This window comes from Sturnira hondurensis, unplaced genomic scaffold (genome assembly GCF_014824575.4).
Source record: "Sturnira hondurensis isolate 20B ecotype Veracruz unplaced genomic scaffold, ASM1482457v3 Scaffold0000167, whole genome shotgun sequence".
NCBI lineage: Eukaryota > Metazoa > Chordata > Mammalia > Chiroptera > Phyllostomidae > Sturnira > Sturnira hondurensis.
In genome coordinates, this window is record NW_028072798.1 from 2,936,940 (window position 1) to 2,956,464 (window position 19,525).

General features: G+C 45.3%; 1 protein-coding gene across 1 annotated transcript in view; it reads right to left on the bottom strand.

Annotated features, from left to right (window-relative positions):
- The window catches only part of CNKSR3 (CNKSR family member 3), a 76,339-nt gene that overhangs the window by 24,235 nt on the left and 32,579 nt on the right, over window positions 1-19,525 (bottom strand). The window contains exons 2-4 of the mRNA XM_037052591.1: window positions 10,436-10,599; window positions 4,256-4,458; window positions 3,624-3,711 (exon numbers count right to left, since the gene is read on the bottom strand). Coding sequence (XP_036908486.1) covers window positions 3,624-3,711; window positions 4,256-4,458; window positions 10,436-10,599 — 455 coding nt within the window. The remainder of the gene's footprint in view (window positions 1-3,623; window positions 3,712-4,255; window positions 4,459-10,435; window positions 10,600-19,525) is intronic.

Consider the following 19,525-nt stretch of genomic DNA (forward strand, 5'->3'; position numbering starts at 1 on the left):
ATCAGAATATAATAGAAACATATTTGTTAACTTCCTCTCCTTAAAACATCAAATTTGGTTCCAGAAACTCAGTACAAGGCAAGATGTTTATAATTCCTATGATAGGCTATTTCTTAAGTGGGCGTGCTACTTTGCACATGTTATATATAATTTAATTTTCCTCATGACCTTTAGGTATTATTTTTGGCAGTTTATTTATTATTTCTCTAATTTTAATTTTACATGAATACACAATTGTGATCAATATGCTTTCTGTAAAAAAAATATTTTTCTTTTCCTTTTTGGGGGGCTTGGCTCCCATGTTTCCTCTTCAATTCTTTCCCAACTAAGATAAACTCAGTTTTTCTTCCAAACTGCCTGCTACGCTAATATATTTCATTGTACATAGTGTTTTGGATGTATGTAAATATTCCATATACATACATATATACACTAGAAAAAATTTTTGGTCACCATCTGTCCTCTTATTATACTTTTCCCCTTTTCTCTTTCTCGAAAATACCTTGTAGAAATTCTACTCAATCATCTAGTGAGGTACATGTTGGCATTTTCATTTTACAGATGAAAAATTGAGGCTCATACATTTTCAGTGCCTTATCCGAGGTCCCAGGGCTAATTAAGGTAGAGACAGGATTTGAACCTATCTGTCCTTGAATTATATGCTCAACAAACACCAAAGGGAAAACAAAATGAAAAAATAAACCACAAACAAATAAAAACGATACCTTTCATATTCCTTAAATTTGGGTTAAAGTTCCCCTAAGAGACAAACTCTCATCATCTTATTTGTCAAAAGTGCTCTCTCATTCATTTAAACATACGTTTAAAAATCACCACTAATCACGTGTCAGGCCTGGTGAGGCCCCAGTGAGCAGGGGCAAGTGTGAGGAGGGGGCTCCATGAGTGCCCTTCTGACATGAGCAGGTCCCGACCTCAGCCTCCAGGGGGAGGTCTTTTCATCATCGTCCACAGCAATCCGCTCTATGGCTGCAAGGAAAACACCACCTGAGACCACGCAGTAAGCCCATTCCGTCCAGACAAGCACAGTCAGTCACTCTGGTTGGATTACCCAGGTGCCACCTTGGCAGAAAGGGTTCCTCTAGTCACATATCTCAAACTGGATTCCACTCTCAATACTTCCTGCACCTTCCCTCCATAGACCTTCTCCGACTTCATCTAACTCGACATATATGTTGCTTACTCATCTTTCCTTTTCTCTTTTCCCCAGAGACTGTAAGTTCCATGAGGTCAAGGACTTTTTTATCTGTTTGTTCACTGATATCCCCACTGCCTAGAAGGGTAGTAGACACACAGAAGGTGTTAAATAAATATTTATGGAAGATTAGTCCAAATATCTACACAAAGCCAATATCAACCTGATTAGGCAAAGCAGATTCATCTTCTGAAAACAAACACCACCTCCTCAGTCTTCAGCTTCAGCACTTTCTCCTCTCCCTACACTACAGCAAGGGCAGCCTGAATCAGTCATATGGTCTAGGGCCCTTTAAATAAACCACAGAGGCACCTGTGAACCCTGAGAAAGAAGATACCTACTAAAAAGGGCTTCCGTGGCTAACTGGGCTGAAATTTTAAAAGATCAAAGCCTAGCAGCCATTTCTACACAGGGTCTCTTATGCAAACTGCACTTCAGAGAGAAGCCTGCACTGGACCACATGCCTCTGCGATACACTGCCTGCCTGCACTGTGTTTCTGTCATCTGAGCCAGCCCTTTAAAGGAGTCCCTGGAATCCTCTTCCCACCAACAGCACAAAGGCTTCCTCTATCCAACTGGAGCTGGGCAGCCCTGACCTACCAGAGCGGCACTATTCTGTCGGTGCCTTTTGAACCAATCAAATTGTGAGGATGCATAGCCCTCATTTGCCTGAGCACAGACTCACCAGGGCTCAGGGGCAGGGACTTAGGTCTATACAAACCAGCTCCCCTTTGGCTCAGGAGAGTGCCCTTGCCCTTTCCACCTATCTCTGAAGACTGCCTCTCCCTGGCTGAACTGGAACACCGAAGATGTTTCCGGAGCAGAGTGGAGTGGACCTGCAAGGACAGGAGCAGGGCTGTCTCGCCAGACCACGCCCTGGCCCTAGGGTGGCCTGACAGCCCCGCTGTATCACAACTGAGCTGTTCTGCCCTGAATAAAGTCTCTCTCCTCCCTGTACCCCAAACTGGGGATTCCTGTTGGCATTGAATTGGTGCCAACAACCATCAATTGATAAATTCATGAGCAAAACTTCCCCATTTGCTAATTACAAGGTTTAACTCTCAACTCTTACACTGTCATTTTACTTGATCACCAGAAAATTCTATAAAACATCAAAACAGGAGACAGAATATAGAGGGAAGAGGGAAGCAGAGAAGAAATAGAAAGCTTCAGGTGTCAGAGAAACGTCTTCCACCACAAATGCCAGGACTCGGAGTCTGTGTGATTTATTTATCACAAGTGGTATCAGGCTGTTTTTGTCAGAATTACTTTCCACATTATAAAAAGGAGCAGAAACTCAGAGCTGCTTTCGTTCCAAGATCCTTTCTAAGAACATGGCCTCGAAAGCATGTGATAAAGTCACATGTGCCTGAAAGTCAATGGCTGCTGAAGACCAAACGAACCTCAAACAGCTGCCCCGAACAAAGCCAAAGTTCTCTCCTCAGATTCTAGGAACAAACAGAAAGCACGGGCTTTTCAGAACTGCATCTGTTACACGGCTCGGGCAGGGTTGAGGAAAGCACGTTCTTTACATGTTGCCAAATCAGCAGTGGGAACAAATGTGGACCCAGAATTTTAGAAACAAGTGGAAGCTGGAAAAAGAACAACCTCTTCCTTACATTTTATAGCCTCAACTCAATACAAAAATAGTTTACAGTGTCTGCTAGGTGCCAGGGAAATGATTAAAAGTGACCTTAAGAGCCGGTGGTCTAATAATAATAATCTTTTTAAGTTCTGCCACAAAAACTAGTCAGTTACTGATTGACTGAAATAAATCTGCCTGGTCCTAGGTCTGGCCACAGAGCTGTAAGGGAAACTGACCCATGTCATTTCCAAACCAGAACATTTGTTGGTAGGAAATCCTCCATGGTTCTTTGTCTCTCTACCAGAGGATGAGGTACAGGAGATACTGGGTGTTCTGCCAGCCTACGTCAGGAAGCAAGGAGAACTGGGGCAGATGCCCAAGCTGACCCATTCGGACGTAGATAATCAAGAAGTAAACTGCTGAGGTTGGGGGCTATTTGTTACTGCATCACCGCCTAGCTCATCCTGACTGGCCCAATCACAAGAGGTCAAAAGGAAAAGAAAACTAAAAACAAAGATTATAGTGAAAATTAGTTACTCTAGAATTTCTATTTAAAAAAAATTAAGTTCTCTCACATTTCAGTGAAAGTAAAGGACAATTAGCTCAACTATTTTAAGGTAAGAGAAGGTATCTTTGAGGTAAAGGCCACTGGTTGTTTTTCGGACACCATCTATACAGTGTCTCTAACGGCTTTTATCTCTCCCCAATTCTAATGGAGGAAAAGACGAAGAGAGAAAGAACAGTACTTCATGTAAATGCTTTAAAGATGAGAGAAAAGGGAACAGGGAGGGAGAAAGGGTCACAAGGTGACAGTGACATACTGACCTTCTGGACTGCAGTGGTCAGGTCCAAGCAAAGCTGAATGATTTTGTTCTTCGTGACCAAGAAATCAGTGATCCCTGTGAATGGGGCCCTGGAAAGCAACAAAAATCCTCTTTCAAAAAGTGTGGGGGTGCAGGAGGGGAACCCACTGGAACCCCACACTATGCCAAATATGCCGACGAGCTCGGATCTCAACAAACTACCTTAAATTATTTGTTATGTAACCCTTTCCTCTCACGCAACACACAAAACAGGAATCTGAATAGACAACACAGAAGTGCTAGATTCAGAAAACACACACATACACATTAACAATGAGCCAAGAGAAATCCATTCAGAAGTCAACTAACAGCCTTCACACAAGCAAATAATCACTAAGGTGTAACCTCAGCAAAACACAACTTGAGGACAGCTTCACTCTTCTCTAAGCTGAGGTTAATTTGTTCCTGCTAGTCACTTTCTAGGAATTTCCAAAGTGGACCTAAAAAACTACCACTGATCCAGAACCCAGCTCCAAGCTCCCATTATTCCAAGAAAGGGATAATGGTTCATTTCCCTAAGACGGAGTACAGGCCCCCTGTGCGTCTCGGGCCCTCCTTTCACGGGACAGTAAAGCACACCCGCACGTAACTCACCGGTCCAGCCACGACAGCAAGGCCTTGGCAGCGCCTATGAGCTCCACCACAGAAGTCAAGAACTCATTGGGGGGCTTGCGGGACGTGTTCCCGTCATAACCGGGACTTTTCCTCCGGCTACTTATGTAATTCTGTAAGTTGTGGGAAGATGCTCGCAATTTCAGAACCAAGTTCTTCATATTGTCGGTTTCAAGGCCATAATTCTAAGGAAAACAAAATCAAACAAGAAAAATTCAAAACAATGAACAAAGTCCAAATTCGCATGGTAACTCAAAAGCCCATTGGGTAACTTGAATAACTCCTATGATGGCCACAAAACCTTCTGTTACTTACCCACGGTGCTGAATTCACCCACGAGGGCCCTCCCTCTGCCTACACTAGCCTGGGGGACTTTGGTCTGGCTCGTTCCTCTTTCCAAAATGCCCCTCTGTCAAATCCTGGCAGGGACAGCTCCTTATCACTTCAATCCAAATTAGCCCACATGCCCCCTTCCCTTCTTTGAAGCTTCCCAGACCATCAACAGCAGAGTTTCCCAACCTGGGCCCTCCCGACAGGGCCGGCCCGATGGGTCTTTGTCTGGGTTGTGGGGGGAGATTCCTGCACACTGCACACTGCTCAGCTGGCCTGCAGTCATGAGGTATCAGTAGCACGCCCTCCCCAGCTGTGACAACCTGGAAGGTCTCCAGACATTGCCAGATACCTCCTCGGGGTCCCTCCGCAGCACCTCACCTAATGTGTCCTCTCTCCAGACCACCGTGTCTGCCGCTGTCGGCCTCCCTGAGACACAGGGTCTGTGAGGGCGGGGCGCCGTGTGTGTTGCTCCCTACTATGTCTCCAGCCCAGCAGACAATGACGTGGTGACTGAGGACATGAATTTCCATCGGATGAGACCCTCACGCTGACACAGAGCACTCCTAACTAAACGTCGTTCTCCTGAAATGTAATTTCCGCCTCAGGAGCGTCTAACCGATGTTCCTTCTGGACGACGTCCAACTCATTGGGGTGATTTAATAAAATCAATTTCATCTGACAATATTGCCCAGACTCTCTTTCAGATAAAGAACAAATCCCAGAAAACAACACATAAATCTGAGATGACTTGGGCAGCAAGCGAGAGATGAATTTCCGTATTATGGTCTGTTTAATCATTTTAACAAAAAAGGAAGATCTTTCTGGGGTACATTACACTGGATCAGCAGGATCCCAAGGCAAGAACGTGGCACCATTTAAAAACTGTGAATAAAAACTGGAACTAACACAACGGCCAACGTGTCTGAGCACGTCCTGTGCGCCTGGAACTGGGCTGAGTGCGGGACAAGAGCTCTCTCAGGCAAACAGCCTGTGCAGGTAGAAATGATATTCTCTCATTCTCAGGTGAAAACACTGAGGGACGGAGACATTAGGTAAATTCCAGTTACACAGCTCATGAGCGGGAGGGGGGGACTCTAATTCAGCAGTCTGCACAGAGGGCCCGAGCTTTGGACCACCATACTGTGTGCCCCCCACCCCTGCCGCCCTTTTCACACTCTCTACCGAAGAAGAGCCATCCACACCTCCCTCTTCTGAGAGGCCAGCAGGCCCTCTTTCGATCTGAGCAATGCTTCTGTCCCCTGTCCCTAAATGGTCCCTTAGCCCCTCCTCTCTTGTAGCCCAATCTCTAATGCCCCAGGGAGAGGGAGCCACATCTCAAAATTGAGATACACAGAGCAGAAACATACTGGGGAGTTCTTTTTTGGGGGGGTGGGCAAGAAGAAGAATGGTAATGACAACAAAAAGAATTTACCTTAACATAAACTTTAACTAGATTTTATTGGATATTTAAATTTATGTTAAATGGAGATAGAAATTTTTTTAAGGGTTAAGTACAAATATACACATAAAAAACACTTCCACATCCATTAACTGAAAACTCTTTTTGCACACCTTGAAAATAAACTGTAAATTCCATAATAAAAATGATCCCTCTGTATTAACAGAAATGTTCTACCTAAACTTTACATTCATTCTTTTTTTCTCACTGTCCTTTTCTAGCGACTAAGATATAATAGTGTCTGTCCTTCAATAGAGAAGACAAAACTAAAAGGGTGGATTCTCGTCGTGGCTTCTTCAGTGCAGAGAACCAGACTCACAAGAGAATGGATAAAGAGCCACATGAGACTACAGCTTGTCCTGAAGGACTGGTGACTGTGACTGAAGGGAACTGTCCCCTCATTCAGTCCATTACTCAGCCTGTCAACTTACGTCAAGAGTTCTGAACTAAAAGCAGAGAAGTGGGCTTTCTATACCGCGACGTCACCATAAATTACTCAGAACTTTCATTACCACACACAACATTTACTTCCTAAACTCAAAGGGGATTAAATGCATGTCAGTGTTGCAGGAAGCTTTAGACCTCAAACTCCTACAACCCTACCACTTTGGATATTAAAGTAAAGGGGAAGCATAGCTTCGTATTAACTGTTTCTTTTCATTTTGACTCCGTTTGCCCTGATTCTTTTTATTTTCCCCCAAAACAAGTCACAGGACTAGAGGGATGGCTAGATATAGCTATACTAAAAAATAATTTTTAAAAGAAAGGAAAAATGAGCAAAGTAAAGAAGGGAAATTTCTTTTCCTACCACCCCATTCCATGAATCCAAGAGAACAAGAAACTGATTATATTAGCTCAAAAGAACCTCTCTTGCAGAAACATAATCAGGAAAGGACTACTGACTTAAGTGCCCGGTAGCAAAGACAGAAAATAAATAATTTCTCCGACCAAATTTGATTATTTTCAATATCTTTTTCCCTTAAAAGGGAAATTGCTTAGAGATAAAGTATCAAGAAAATGCAAACTAGGTAAGAAATGAAATAAGCCTCCAAAAATCTACATACATACTAAAAACTTTCCACAGAGATGTCACTTCATTAGAACTCAGCCATCCAAGGTCATTTCCTGGTCTGGCAGAGAAAAGACACAAGAGACAGGAGAAAAGAAAACAGGCAGATTCTCACTTTCCTGGTGCCTTAAATTATACACGTATTAGCGAAGGGCAATCTTACGCAACTATCTCCTACCTTCTTTTCCCGTTTCTGCTGGCTCGACTCCTGATCTAACATTCGTGATAAGGGAGCGTCAGAGACACACAATCAACATCTCTCTGAATTGGGCCAATTAAGCTACAACCTAAGAAATACACTTTCCAGTTTTCCTAAAGGCACTCAATAAGCTCACAAGCAAGATCAAGTTAAATACCAACTGCCAGCAAGGATTACTCTCCCGGCATGGTTTGTCCCCATAAAAAAGGTAACATTTTTCATGATTTGCCCTGTGGGTAAATGATGAGCAGTGAGTAAAGTTAGGGGTACAGAGTGTGCGGCAGCACCCTGGGCAGGTGGATCCACTACAGGTATTGCATTCAATCCCACACACGCAGCATCACTGAGTACGTGTACTAATTCCAACCTCGTTCACTTTTCTCAGCCTGCAGCAACCTCGAAAAAAAAAGAATCTGTCCCTGCCTTGGTCTTCAGCTAACAAGGGTTTGGTGGATTCGGCACAGACAATGGGTTACGATTCCATGTTACTACTTTCCAGCACACCCTGCAGCCAGTGCCCCTCCACGAACTCTCTGCAGTGATGAAAATGTTCTCTATCTGCACTGACCCAACGTGGCAGCCAGTCACCACCGCTAGCTACTGGGCTCTTGAAATGCAGCTAGTACGACTGAGGAACTACAGTTTATTTCATTTTAATTAATTTTGATTGAAGTAGTCACATGTGGCTAACAACGATCCCACTACAAAGAACAGCCCGAGCCTGCCTCCAGGGTAGGGAGGGAAAACTGGGCTCCGACTCTGAATTCAGTCCCGGAAGCGGTCCTGAGTCTGTGTCACAATCAATGACACTCTCCTAAACCACTCCAGCCAGTCAAGGTCAACGTTCACAAGAGGTGGTTTCTCTCCTTGCCCTCTCCCCAGGACTAAGCTATTTGTGGTCTGTCTCTACTCAATGGTTTTGGGATCTTAACCAGTAGCTGTTTCCTACTGGAGGTTCCTACCCATTCTACCTGCTCTTTTCTTTCCAAAACTTTCCAATGGTTTTATTTTTTCCTACCCGCCCCCCTTCCTTACTTCCAATTCTATTCCTTTCCTGCCCATCATAACATCAACATCCGCTACACTGTGTTTACATGAAAACCCCATTTATGGCACCACAGCCAACTGCAAGTGACATTAAGGAACTGCCCAGGGGACGGATTCTTCAAGGCAAAAAATCATCACCCGTTTATAGATACGCAGATCAGCACGGTGTGAGTGGATGACACGGACAGTGTTATTAACACCTTCGTTATCATAAGAATATTTAAGAAGTAGATCATTTCAAGACTAAAACACATTTTAGTCAAACTCCCTAAAACTCTCCCCGACCCAGAACTGGCGTGTTCATCTGCAAACCCAGCGAGCCTGCTGCTGGAGGAACTCACTGGCACGCCGCACACCGAGCATGTGCAGAGTGAGTCTGAGGTCAGAACTTTGTCTACAAAGGAAATGAGAAGGAAATTGTAGGAGATAAAGCGCAGCTTTAGGTCCTGGCGTCCATCCAGCTTTGTTCATTTCAGCCTAATAGCTTAAGAGGTAGGGAAGGGGGGAAAGCAAAGAGAGGCAGCTGTTGTGTTTATTATCACCCTTGCTGTACGCAATGGTGCCTCCAGTCCGCCTCCCTCCTTCCCTCTCATGCTGTAGATTTCAAAGGGATTTACCTGTCCTCAGAATCCCACCACGAAGTCAAAAGAACACGGGAAAGAGTGAAATGCATTGTTCCCAGAAATCATAATAAAGGGGAACTCAAACATGTTCCACTGTATTTAAAAATGCAGTTTTAATAATAAACAGGACTCTTAGACATGTTCTGGGCAGTGCAAAAACCCACACGGGTACATGGCCACATCTCGGGGAGTGTTACGGCACAGAGGGGAAAGCAGTCCCCGCCATTCCCCTGGAGGTCAGAGTGAGGAGTGTGTAGCAGACCCATGGTCAGAAGGCAGAAAGCCTGCCTCCCAGGCCACCGGTCACACCACTCAGCCACGGCGTCTCCCTTGGGACAGCTCATTTATCAACCACAAATAATTTCCCCATTACTTTCCTAAACAAGAGTGGCGCATCTCAGAGCCGAAGACAAGACTCTGTCCATTTTAAGCAAAAGAATACGCACAATGCCACAAGTGTTATATAATCAACGGAACGCAGACCAGCAATAGCAAAATAATCGGGAGCACATTCTTTCCCACCCTTCTCAGTGATGTAATTGTATATGCCCCTGGCTCAGGTTCATGGCATTACTAACCCGGCTTGAATGCTGCTCAGTCTGTCCAAATCCTGACAGTTCAGGAAATGGCACCCTTAGTGTGGCACTGTGATGGACAGACATGGATCCCATCTCATGCCACCCATATATAGACGCAATGCCCTTACAGGTGTTTTAGCCCTCCTTTTAGCCACAGGTGCAATGCAAGAGTCAGAACCCGGCAGGATCTAACTCAGTCACGGTCAAGGCAAAGCTCAGTCATCTGCAACATGGAACTAAGTCCACATTTTTCCCATTTAGCTACCATTTCGCAGGTTGATTACTTCAAGCACAGGCATCAGTTATAGAAATATCACAAATACCTGTGAAGCACAAGAATGCTCTTTAGAGTAACAAAAACAGACACGGAAATCAGAGCCTGTTTGTCATTGCAATGAGGGAGATGTTTTCATTCAGGACCATCTCCATCTTTTTATTCTTTACAAAGGATTCAAAAACAAGACTAAGGAGAAGTTTTTCAGTAACAGACACATTTTTCCTGTAAAGGGCAAAGTAGTATTTTAGGCTTTGGGGGACCCCATGGTCCCCATTACAAATAATTCTGCCACTGTCAGGCACGGACCACACATAAATGAATGGGCCTGGCTGAGTCCCAATAAAACTTTATTTATGAAAACAGACAGTGTACCATACTGAACTCACAGGCCACGATTTGCCAACTCTGAATGTGGGAAATGACCGCTTTCTTTCTTTCGCTTCTCACATTATCTCCAGTTCACATCAGTGACTCATGAAGGAAACGAGGATACGCTCAATGGCAAACCGGGAAGATTTCAGAGAACAACGTCCTAAAGCACATCCTCCCGGTACAGACCCCCTTTGGCTGAACTAACCAGAGCACAGAGAAGGTCGACAGCCTCCAGCACGAGCTCCTGGTGCCCGATGCGCGTGATGCCCAGCTCCTCCAGGTCCTGGTGGGCGATCCGCAGCAGCTGCTCGCCGTTTACCTTCTCCCGCTCAAACTTGTGCACATACTGCTGCAGGCAGTCGTCCAGCCCTAGCACAAAAGCAAAAGGGCCATTAATGTCATTCGGCTCCTTGACTCTCAGAAGTCACCAGTTACGCGCTACTATCCGACTGTCTGTATGACGTGTAGCCCACCTGGTGGACGCCTTTCAAGTGTATCCTCAGCTCAGACACACTGGAAATGAATAGCTTAAAATGTCTGAGTAGGTCCAGTTCAGTTTTATGGTCATGACCTTCCCATTCCCGTTCCACTGGAAGAATAAACACTAAATCCCTGACGACGTGAAGTGCCCAGTTTGCTATCTGGACACAGCTGACTGTTTGCTAAGAGGCTCTTCCCGTGGGTCTCCACTCCTCTCCCAGCCCACGGGGTTCCTGCGGGCCTGCCAATCAGGATGCGTCCCCACCATATTTCATCAGTCAACCAGCTTCAGGTTCCAGGATGACCATGTGACTCGGGGGGGGCGGGGGGGACAATCAAAATCTTTCTTGATGTTTGATATATGGATACAGAAGACAGAGGTTCTTCCTTCATTTTCAAATGGAAGTCATAAGAACAGCGCCTTGGGGATGCTTGCAGTCATTTTTCTGATCAGTTCTCTGGAAATAAATCCCTGAGAGGGAGAAAACAATGCCCCGATAATATCCTACATGCTTGTCCCTTGCTACTAAAAAACTTCTTGCTCTGATGAATACAGAATCCAAAGGCAAAAAAAAAATCCTAGCAGTGGTACCAGAAAAAGGCAACATTAAATGAGTTCGCTTTATGGGAATTTTCCAGGCCAAAGGCTACTGCCCACAGGGTTGTGTTCTAATGTTATCATATAATGATTAAAATAGGTTAGTCAAATCGAACTTGGGAATCTTTACTCCTAGACAGAGAACTCTCTGGTCAACTCGTTTCAACAGTTTTCAAGAAATAAAATTTTACCTGAGTCCATTGAAATCCTGAAATCTAATAACAAAGGCCATCTAGTGTTTTAAATGAGCAGATTTACATAATCTCAATCCCAAAACAAAGCATAAAAACTCAATTTAACTAGAACAACGTATGTGAAAGGCACACTGCTAGCCCCGCCCCCCTCAAACACACACAGACACACACGCACTTCATTGACCCCTCACAAATGCCCTGCTCTGTGGGTGCTCTCTGGTTTAGGAAAAGTAGGCAAAAGTCTGGCACTTATTTCTGGCAATACCGAAGTTTGGGGACCTTAGAATCTAATGTCCTAGGTTAAATGACATCTCTGTCCCACAAACGTTCCCCATTTGCCTCCTGATAAGATTCAGGAAGAGGAACAATTTCTTGATAACCATTTGGTGGTATTAAATATGGAAAGAAGAAGTAAGAACCCCTTGTTTTATGGTAACCAGATGTGTTGGAACTGATCTGATTTCCCTGAAATGACGTCTGTGAGGCAGAAGGGCCCCATCCCACAGCAAACGAGGTGGGGAGCTCTGACATTACACTTGCTCCACCTTGACCTCATGGAGCCACGAGTGGTCTCTGTGACGTGCAAGTCAAGCAGGCAGTGGAGGCCCCACCAGCCAGCAGGTGTTTGCAGCAATGCCCCACCTGGGCTGCAGGGGCTGGGTCTCAGCACCTGGGGCTACCCAGGGCATCTGCAAAGGGGCAGAATCTATCTGCTGCAGGCATCAGTGACAGAGGACTAAAGCCAAGGAGAGCCCTTAAGGACACCATGCCTACTACCCAGGTGGCTAAGTTAGGGCTTGTGGAGGCTGCATAACCTCTCCACAGTCACAAAGCTTGTAAGGTGCCAACAGAAGCGCCTTTAGAGCCATTTTCTTCAACTGCACACAGAAGAAAAGAGATCGGATTCAAATCAGTCTATTTGACACAGGCTCTGATCTGTTGCATGCTACCCAGCAAACACAGCATAAAATCACCTGCCCAACTGTCTTCCCAATTAAGAAGCAAGAAACATAGCATCTTAGAGGTGCTTAGAAAGTACTTCAGATTTCACTGAGCCCCCAAAAATTGGGGAGGTATGGACAATAGGCTAATTAGTGTGAATTCCACCCTAAATCACGTAGCCGGTTCTAAACCAGGTGAGGACCAGTGTCCTGCACTCTCCTTCAGGATGCGCTCTTCTCTTGCTTATTGTTACGGCTGAACTGTGTCTCCCCAAGATGCCTACGTTGAAGACCTAACCCCGCCCCCATAGCTCAGAACATGACTATCTGAAGGTAGCATCTTTAAAGAGATTAATTTAAAGAAAAGTCACACGGACGGACCCTAATCCAATATGACTGATATCCTCATAAGAAGAGGAGACTGAAGACCATGTGAAGACACAGGGAGAAGGTGGCCATCTGCAAGCCAAGGAGAGAGGCCTCGGAAGAAACCAACCCTGCCAACACTATGATCTCGGACTTCTGGCCTCCCGAAGCGCAAGAAAATAAATCTGTTGTTTCACCCACCCAGTCTGTGGGGCTTTGTTACAGCAGCCCAGGAAACTAACAGAAACCCAATGACATTTACTCATCCACACATGATAAACGCTTTCCTAAGTGAAATAAACGAGGCCCAAAGACCGACTGAATTAGAATTCATGTTTGTCATGCCAAACAAGTTCACTGTTCAAAAGATAAGCACAAAACTGATCTGTAGTGGTTTTCATACACAGAATAAATTAGTCCATTAAAATTAAAGTGAAGAAACTATGTACAATGGAAGTTCATTAAACTTCATCCTCGAATAACAAAACAAGTAGAAATAAAGATGAGGCCACATTTCTTCTTTTTTAAGTTTTTATTTATTTATTTTTTAGACAGAGGGGAAGGGAGGGAGAAAGAGACAGAGAGAAATATCAGTGCATGCTTGCTTCTCACGTGGCCCCTACCCAGGGACCAGACCCGCAACCCAGGCTTGTGCCCTGACTGGGAATGAATCCAGCGACCCTCTGGTTCACAGGCCAGTGCTCAGTCCTCTGAGCCACACCAGCCAGGGCTGAGACCAGATTTCTCTTTTAACTAACTATGGAAAGTATCACTGCAGAAACAGGATTTCAGAAGTATCTTTAGAGCATTAAGAAACTATTTTAGACACAGAGAAGAAGGTTGAGATGGGAGGTGTGATGAGGATTCCAGATAGAACGAGGGGTGCAAATGATCACAGACAGAGAACTGAAGAATACAAGAACATTTCCCCCAAAAGGGGGGCAGAAACTCCTTAAAGATTCTGGGGAATATAAATAAACTAACCTCAACAAAAGACCCCCAAGACGTAGGAGAATTACCGAGCAGAAACATCTTATTGCTACCGGCCTACAAACGGAATCCAGAGTGGCCTAAAGACATTCGCCTCAAGGGACACATAAATGAATATGCAAGGTTTTAAATAGTATTGCCCCCAGTTTTATTATTCCGATAAGTTAGGGCCTATTGTCCATTTACCCTATTGTTTAAAATACAATTAAACATTTATAAATAGCTAAATCAAACTATTATGCCGTCTCACAAAGGAGGGAAACAAAATCCCCAATTTCAAGTAAACTGGTTTTAGCATTTGCAATAAACCATACACTTTTCCCTGTTTGTCAAATGCGCCCATTTGCCAGTTCTTTGCTGTCTGTCAGGGGAAATGACAGAAAGCCTGGCTGGTCTGAAGCACATCAAAAAATGGAGTAAAATTAAACGCATTCCATTTACACAAATTAGGGTGAACAGATAACTCCATGCGGAAAAAATCGTGAAGGACCAGCAGGCCCCCACAGAACGGGAGCCAGAGTAAGAGAGGGCCAGGACTTCCTTTACTTCCACTAAAACTGGCTACAAATAACCCTAACCATCCAAAGGAAACCCAAACACAAAAGGGGAAAGATGTTTCATGATTTTAAAAAATACCATTGTAGGACTTATATCAAAACTGTGGGGCAGGAGCGAAGAGCCTGAGCGCCGATCCCGGTCCGGCTTCCTGCCAGTGGGGTCCCCGGGACAGGCCACTGCGCTGCCTCGTCTGTAAAACAGGGAGGGTGACACTACCTGCTACACAGATGCGTGAGTGAAATTAAATGTCAATATGTACAAAGGGCTTAGAACACAACGAAATACATAACCCTCTATTCACTTTGTGAAATTCAAAAATGTAATGTATTCAGGGCCTCGATTTTCTAAGTGCTCAGAAGAAAAGGTGCTGGAGAGACTCACGGAAACTCCCAGGTGCTTAGGTGGCCCCTCTGGGACAGAGTGAATTGGAGACGAAACAAAACCTGAGTGGTCCATGGTACTAGTATTCCGAAATTTGGGAAACTGCCAAAATCATGGATTCCACATAAAAATGTTATAAGATTTGTATCAGGACGTAAGTGCCATGAAGGTACAGGCCTCTTTTTGACTACTGCTTATCATTACTGGTGCACAATAATATTTGTGAAACAAATGAATGCATGAAAAAAGTCATAGGACTTCACCTAAATGTCTTTTAAGGTCCATCAAAGCCTCCTTAGTGCAGTTTCAATGTTACTCCCTTGTCTAGGCCCTGCTGGCTTCCCACGGTACTGGGGATAAAAGTGCACACCCAACCAAGACCAGTCTGGTCTGTCTGCTTTTGCCCGTCTCTCTGACCTCACCTGGTGCCACAGCCTCCCCCAACCACTCTGCTGGACACTGGTTCTGCCTGGTATCTTGAGACCCCAAGCTCTTTTCCACCTTGAGGCCTGTCTGCGTGATGCTCCTTCTACCCAGACATCACGGAGGAAAACGAGTGCATGGGCTTCTGGCTCTGGTTCTTTCTGGCTGTGACCTCCGGCAGATCACCTATTTGCCACAGTGCGACACGCGGCGGCTGGAGAGTGAGCCCCACGGACCCACGAGTGCTACTGTCTATGATTCTGGAGTCTTAGGGCACTGCCTTCTTCCCCCGGCTCTTCACATTAATAAGACACCACTGTCCCCAAAGCCCTGTTAACAGAAGGGTCGAGGGCTCAAATATCAAAGCCAGTTCCCATCCACAGGGCAGGTAGCTGGCATGTGGAAAAGTAGGGCTTCTGGGGTTATAGTGATAAGATCATATAGGCCCAAAGTTACAGCAGAATGTTAAAAATGATAGTCTTCCTTTTGTAGCCTACTTAACAAGAATACAGGCCATGCATAAGCTCAGCTGGGACTGACTCAGGATGAAAAAAAATTCTACACATGGAAACATTCCCACTGATATACAGTACACAACGTTCCAGTCCACTGAAGGAGCCCGAAGGCCTGCAGGAGCCTGAAGGCCTACGGGACCAGCGTCCTCTCCAGGGCGCCTTCTCGGCACAGGAGCAAATTGCACGTGGAACGCTGCACAGAGACCTGCGTGTGGTGGGAAAGCGGAAGACAGTCAGGCTTAGACCTGCTAAACCGTTGGCCTCAAACCACTTAAAACCCTTAAATGCGAAATGCAATAGGATTGGTATAGCTTATACCAAGTACTGCAGATAACTAGAAATCAAATCTTCTGCGACACAAAATTAAGAATAAACTAGAATTTGGGAAGATGAGTAGATAAAATTACAAATATCATAACAACAAATGGTTAAATGCCACTTACTATGTGGTAGGTACCTTCCCCAAACTGAATGTTACATAAATCCCTTAAATCCTCCTAATGTCCCCACAAACATAGACCATAAGTACCCCACACTGGAGACAAAGAACTGAGGCACAGAGAGGGGAGGCGACTTGCCCGAGGCCACACAGGAACACGACAGCTACTGCACTGACAGTCCCAGCGCAGTACATGCCTGAGGGACTGGAGCCAAGGTCTCTGCCCTTCACCTGCAGGTACAGCCCCTCCGTCCTCCAAGGCAGAATGGTCAGCTGTCCCCATAACTGAGGGAGGCACAGTTTGATGTCACAGGAAATTACACAAGTCATCCAGCCAACTTGTCATTAAGCCTACAACTGCCCTCAGAAATTTGAATGGCCAGATAAACACAATGGTTCTCCCCTCTAGATGGGTAAGTTGAGAAAAGTAAGAAACTGGGGCCCTGGCTGGTGTGGCTCAGTGGACTGAGCACAGGCCTGTGAACCAAAGAGTCACCAGTTTGATTCCCAGTCAGGGCAAATGCCTGGGTTGCAGGCCAGGTCCCCAGTAGGGGTTGCGTGAGAGGCAACCATACATCGATGTTCTCTCCGTCTCTTTCTCCTTTCCTTCCCCTCTGCCTAAAAATAAATAAATGAAATCTTTAAAACAAAAAACCAACAAACAAAAAAAACCCTAAATAAATAAATAAACTGGGGACACCAACTCCTCCACAGGGCGGGTGGATTAGCAACAAGCAATCTGCAGGACTTGGTGTTCCACGTTTCTTAGTAATTCTCCAAAATCCAGGTGAGATAAACTCTATATTTTCCCACCAAGAAATCTGGATAGAATTCTTTCATAGCTCTTTCACTTTCGAATGTGGCTCTCGAAACTGGTCCTTTAGGCCAGTGGTGACCATAGAGGGTAGTAACACACCAATAAATGTGGCTGCCTTTAAAGGATCAAATATCTGTGGAATTCACAAAACTCTCTACCTGTATTTTCCAAAGTTGTTTTCCAAAAACCTGACAAGTTTTCTGTATGCCACCAGCATCCCCGAAAAAGACAAAGGCAGGGAGAAACAACACTACAAAGGAAAAGAAGATGAGAAGTAGCTGTCAGCGCAGGTGCACGCCCACCTGTATATCCAGCGGCCACAGGAAACAAAAAGAAACAAGAGAGAACAAACCCTGTCTGGCGTTTGCTCCCAAAGTAAAGAATAGTCCAGTTCACACGGCTCATGCACTGACTTGCATCTGACCACAAACAGAAGCACAAGCAGCACCTGCCCCGTGGGAGGACACACAGGCAAGGATGCTGCAAAACTGGGAAGTACTGCGAAACTGGGGTCCGCTCTGGGGTCTGGCTTGGCCCGAAGAGACTGAACTGAGAACTCCCTGAAAGAAAACTTGTGTGGGGGAAGGGAGAAAGGATGAGTGAAGAAAGGTGTATTAAGCTATTCTCCTCCACTTGTATGGTTTTTTCACAGAGGGTTAGAAAATGTGGGAGTGCTGCTCTATGAGGAGTCAACCAAAGAGAGAACAAACAGGGTAGGGCTGCAGGACGCAGCGCAGGACAGCAAGGAGGGAGGTGACGCTTTGGGGAGAGGAAATGCAGGTGAGATGGCAATCTTGCTTCCAATGAGAGTCCGAAGAGCTTGACAGTCATGACCAAGGCCAGTCCTTGAGTGAAGACACGGGCACTGAAACCTTTTCTACAGGACCTCCTACCCAACCCTCACCAAACACCATCACCACCACCACCCACCTAAGACTCAAGATATTTGACTCATGTCACCTCAGTCTTTTCATTCGATTATTTTTGTTGTTGTTGTTTTGGGGAGACATGGCAATACCAACAAAACAAAAGCTTTCTGCTTGGGAGTTCTGAAAAAATGACATTTTCCCCAGAACAAAGAGTTCATTCCATCTGAGCCAACTTTGAGATGTAGAATAAGCATCAACCAGACGTTTCCCTGCAGCATTCGTGGGAGGAGGGGCGCTTACAGAAGCCTTCGCTGATCCCCGTGAAAAATATGGTCAGCAGGTGGTCCTGAGGAGGGCCAGCAACTGAGAACTGCCATTTTCTTCTTCAAAACATCTGTTTATCCCTGGCTGGTGTAGCTCAGTGGTTTGAGCGCGGGCCTGTGAACCCGAGGATTGCAGTTCAATTCCCAGTCAGGGCACGTGCCTGGGTTGCAGGCCAGTTCCCAGCAGGGAACCCATGAGAGGCAACCATACATTGATATTTCTCTCCCTCTCTCCTTCCCTTCCCCTCTAAAGATAAATAAGTAAAATCTAAAAAAAAACACCAAAAAACCATCTATTTAGTCATCCAAGCAACAACCATGGGCCATATTCCTAGAAGGTGATTTTGCATGAGGCTTATGCCTGATAAGGAAATGACACATCTAGAATGATATTTTTCTTTTTTATATTTGTTATTTATAGTATGTCTGATATATGTGTGTATATAGATAGATACACACATTCTACCCAAAAGTAGAAAATCATGTGTATACAGATGAAGAGAACAATGGTTTAAATTCAAGTCGCAAAATCTGATCCTATGAGGAACCCAGGAAGTGCCAAGGATTTGCACTACACTAAAGGTTCATCTCCCTAGAAAGGGCTTCAGCCAGGTCTTTTCCCAGCTGACTTTCTTGGGTACTTCTGGTCGCAACTTGATTGTCCCCTCTCTGAGGAGCACTCCCTGACCCTCCAATCTCGAAAAGTCCACCTATGTGTCCACCAATGATTGTTGTTGTCAATTCAGTGTCAACAGAAACCCCCAATTTGGGGCACGGTGAAGAAGGGAAGTTTGCAGGGCAAAGAGCTCAACTGTGACACAGCAGGGCTAGGAGGCAGCTCTGGGATGAGGCGGCAGCTCTGCTCTGCTCAGGTTTGATCCTTCCTGCTCTGCTCTGTTCTGCTTTGCTCTGTTACGTCAAGGATCCTCCACGTTTCAGCTTCAGCTGGGGAAATGCATCTTCAGCCTTTAATGGAAAGGAAAAGTGCACTCCCTAAGCCAAGAATAGCTGACTTATATAGAGAAGTTTCCACCACCAGTGCCTGACTAGTCTGTTCTCCTGTAGATGTGGACTCCAAATCCTCACAATTTGATTGGTCCAAAGAGCACTGTCCTGACTGGTCCAAGTACAGCCACTCTGATTGGTTGATGAAGATGCTAATGAAAATCGGGCTGCTCTGATTGGACAGGAAAAGTTTCAGCCCTAGGGATTGGAATGCCATTCCAGAAACTCCTTTACAAGAACTAGCTCAGCTAGGAACACAGTGCAGGCAGGCAGTTTGGTGCAGGCTTCTCTCCGAAATGCAGCTTGCATGAGAAGTCCCTGTTTACAGACAGCTGCTGGGCTCCATTCTTACATTTGCACCCAGTTAGCCACCAGAAGCCCTTCTTGGTAGGCATC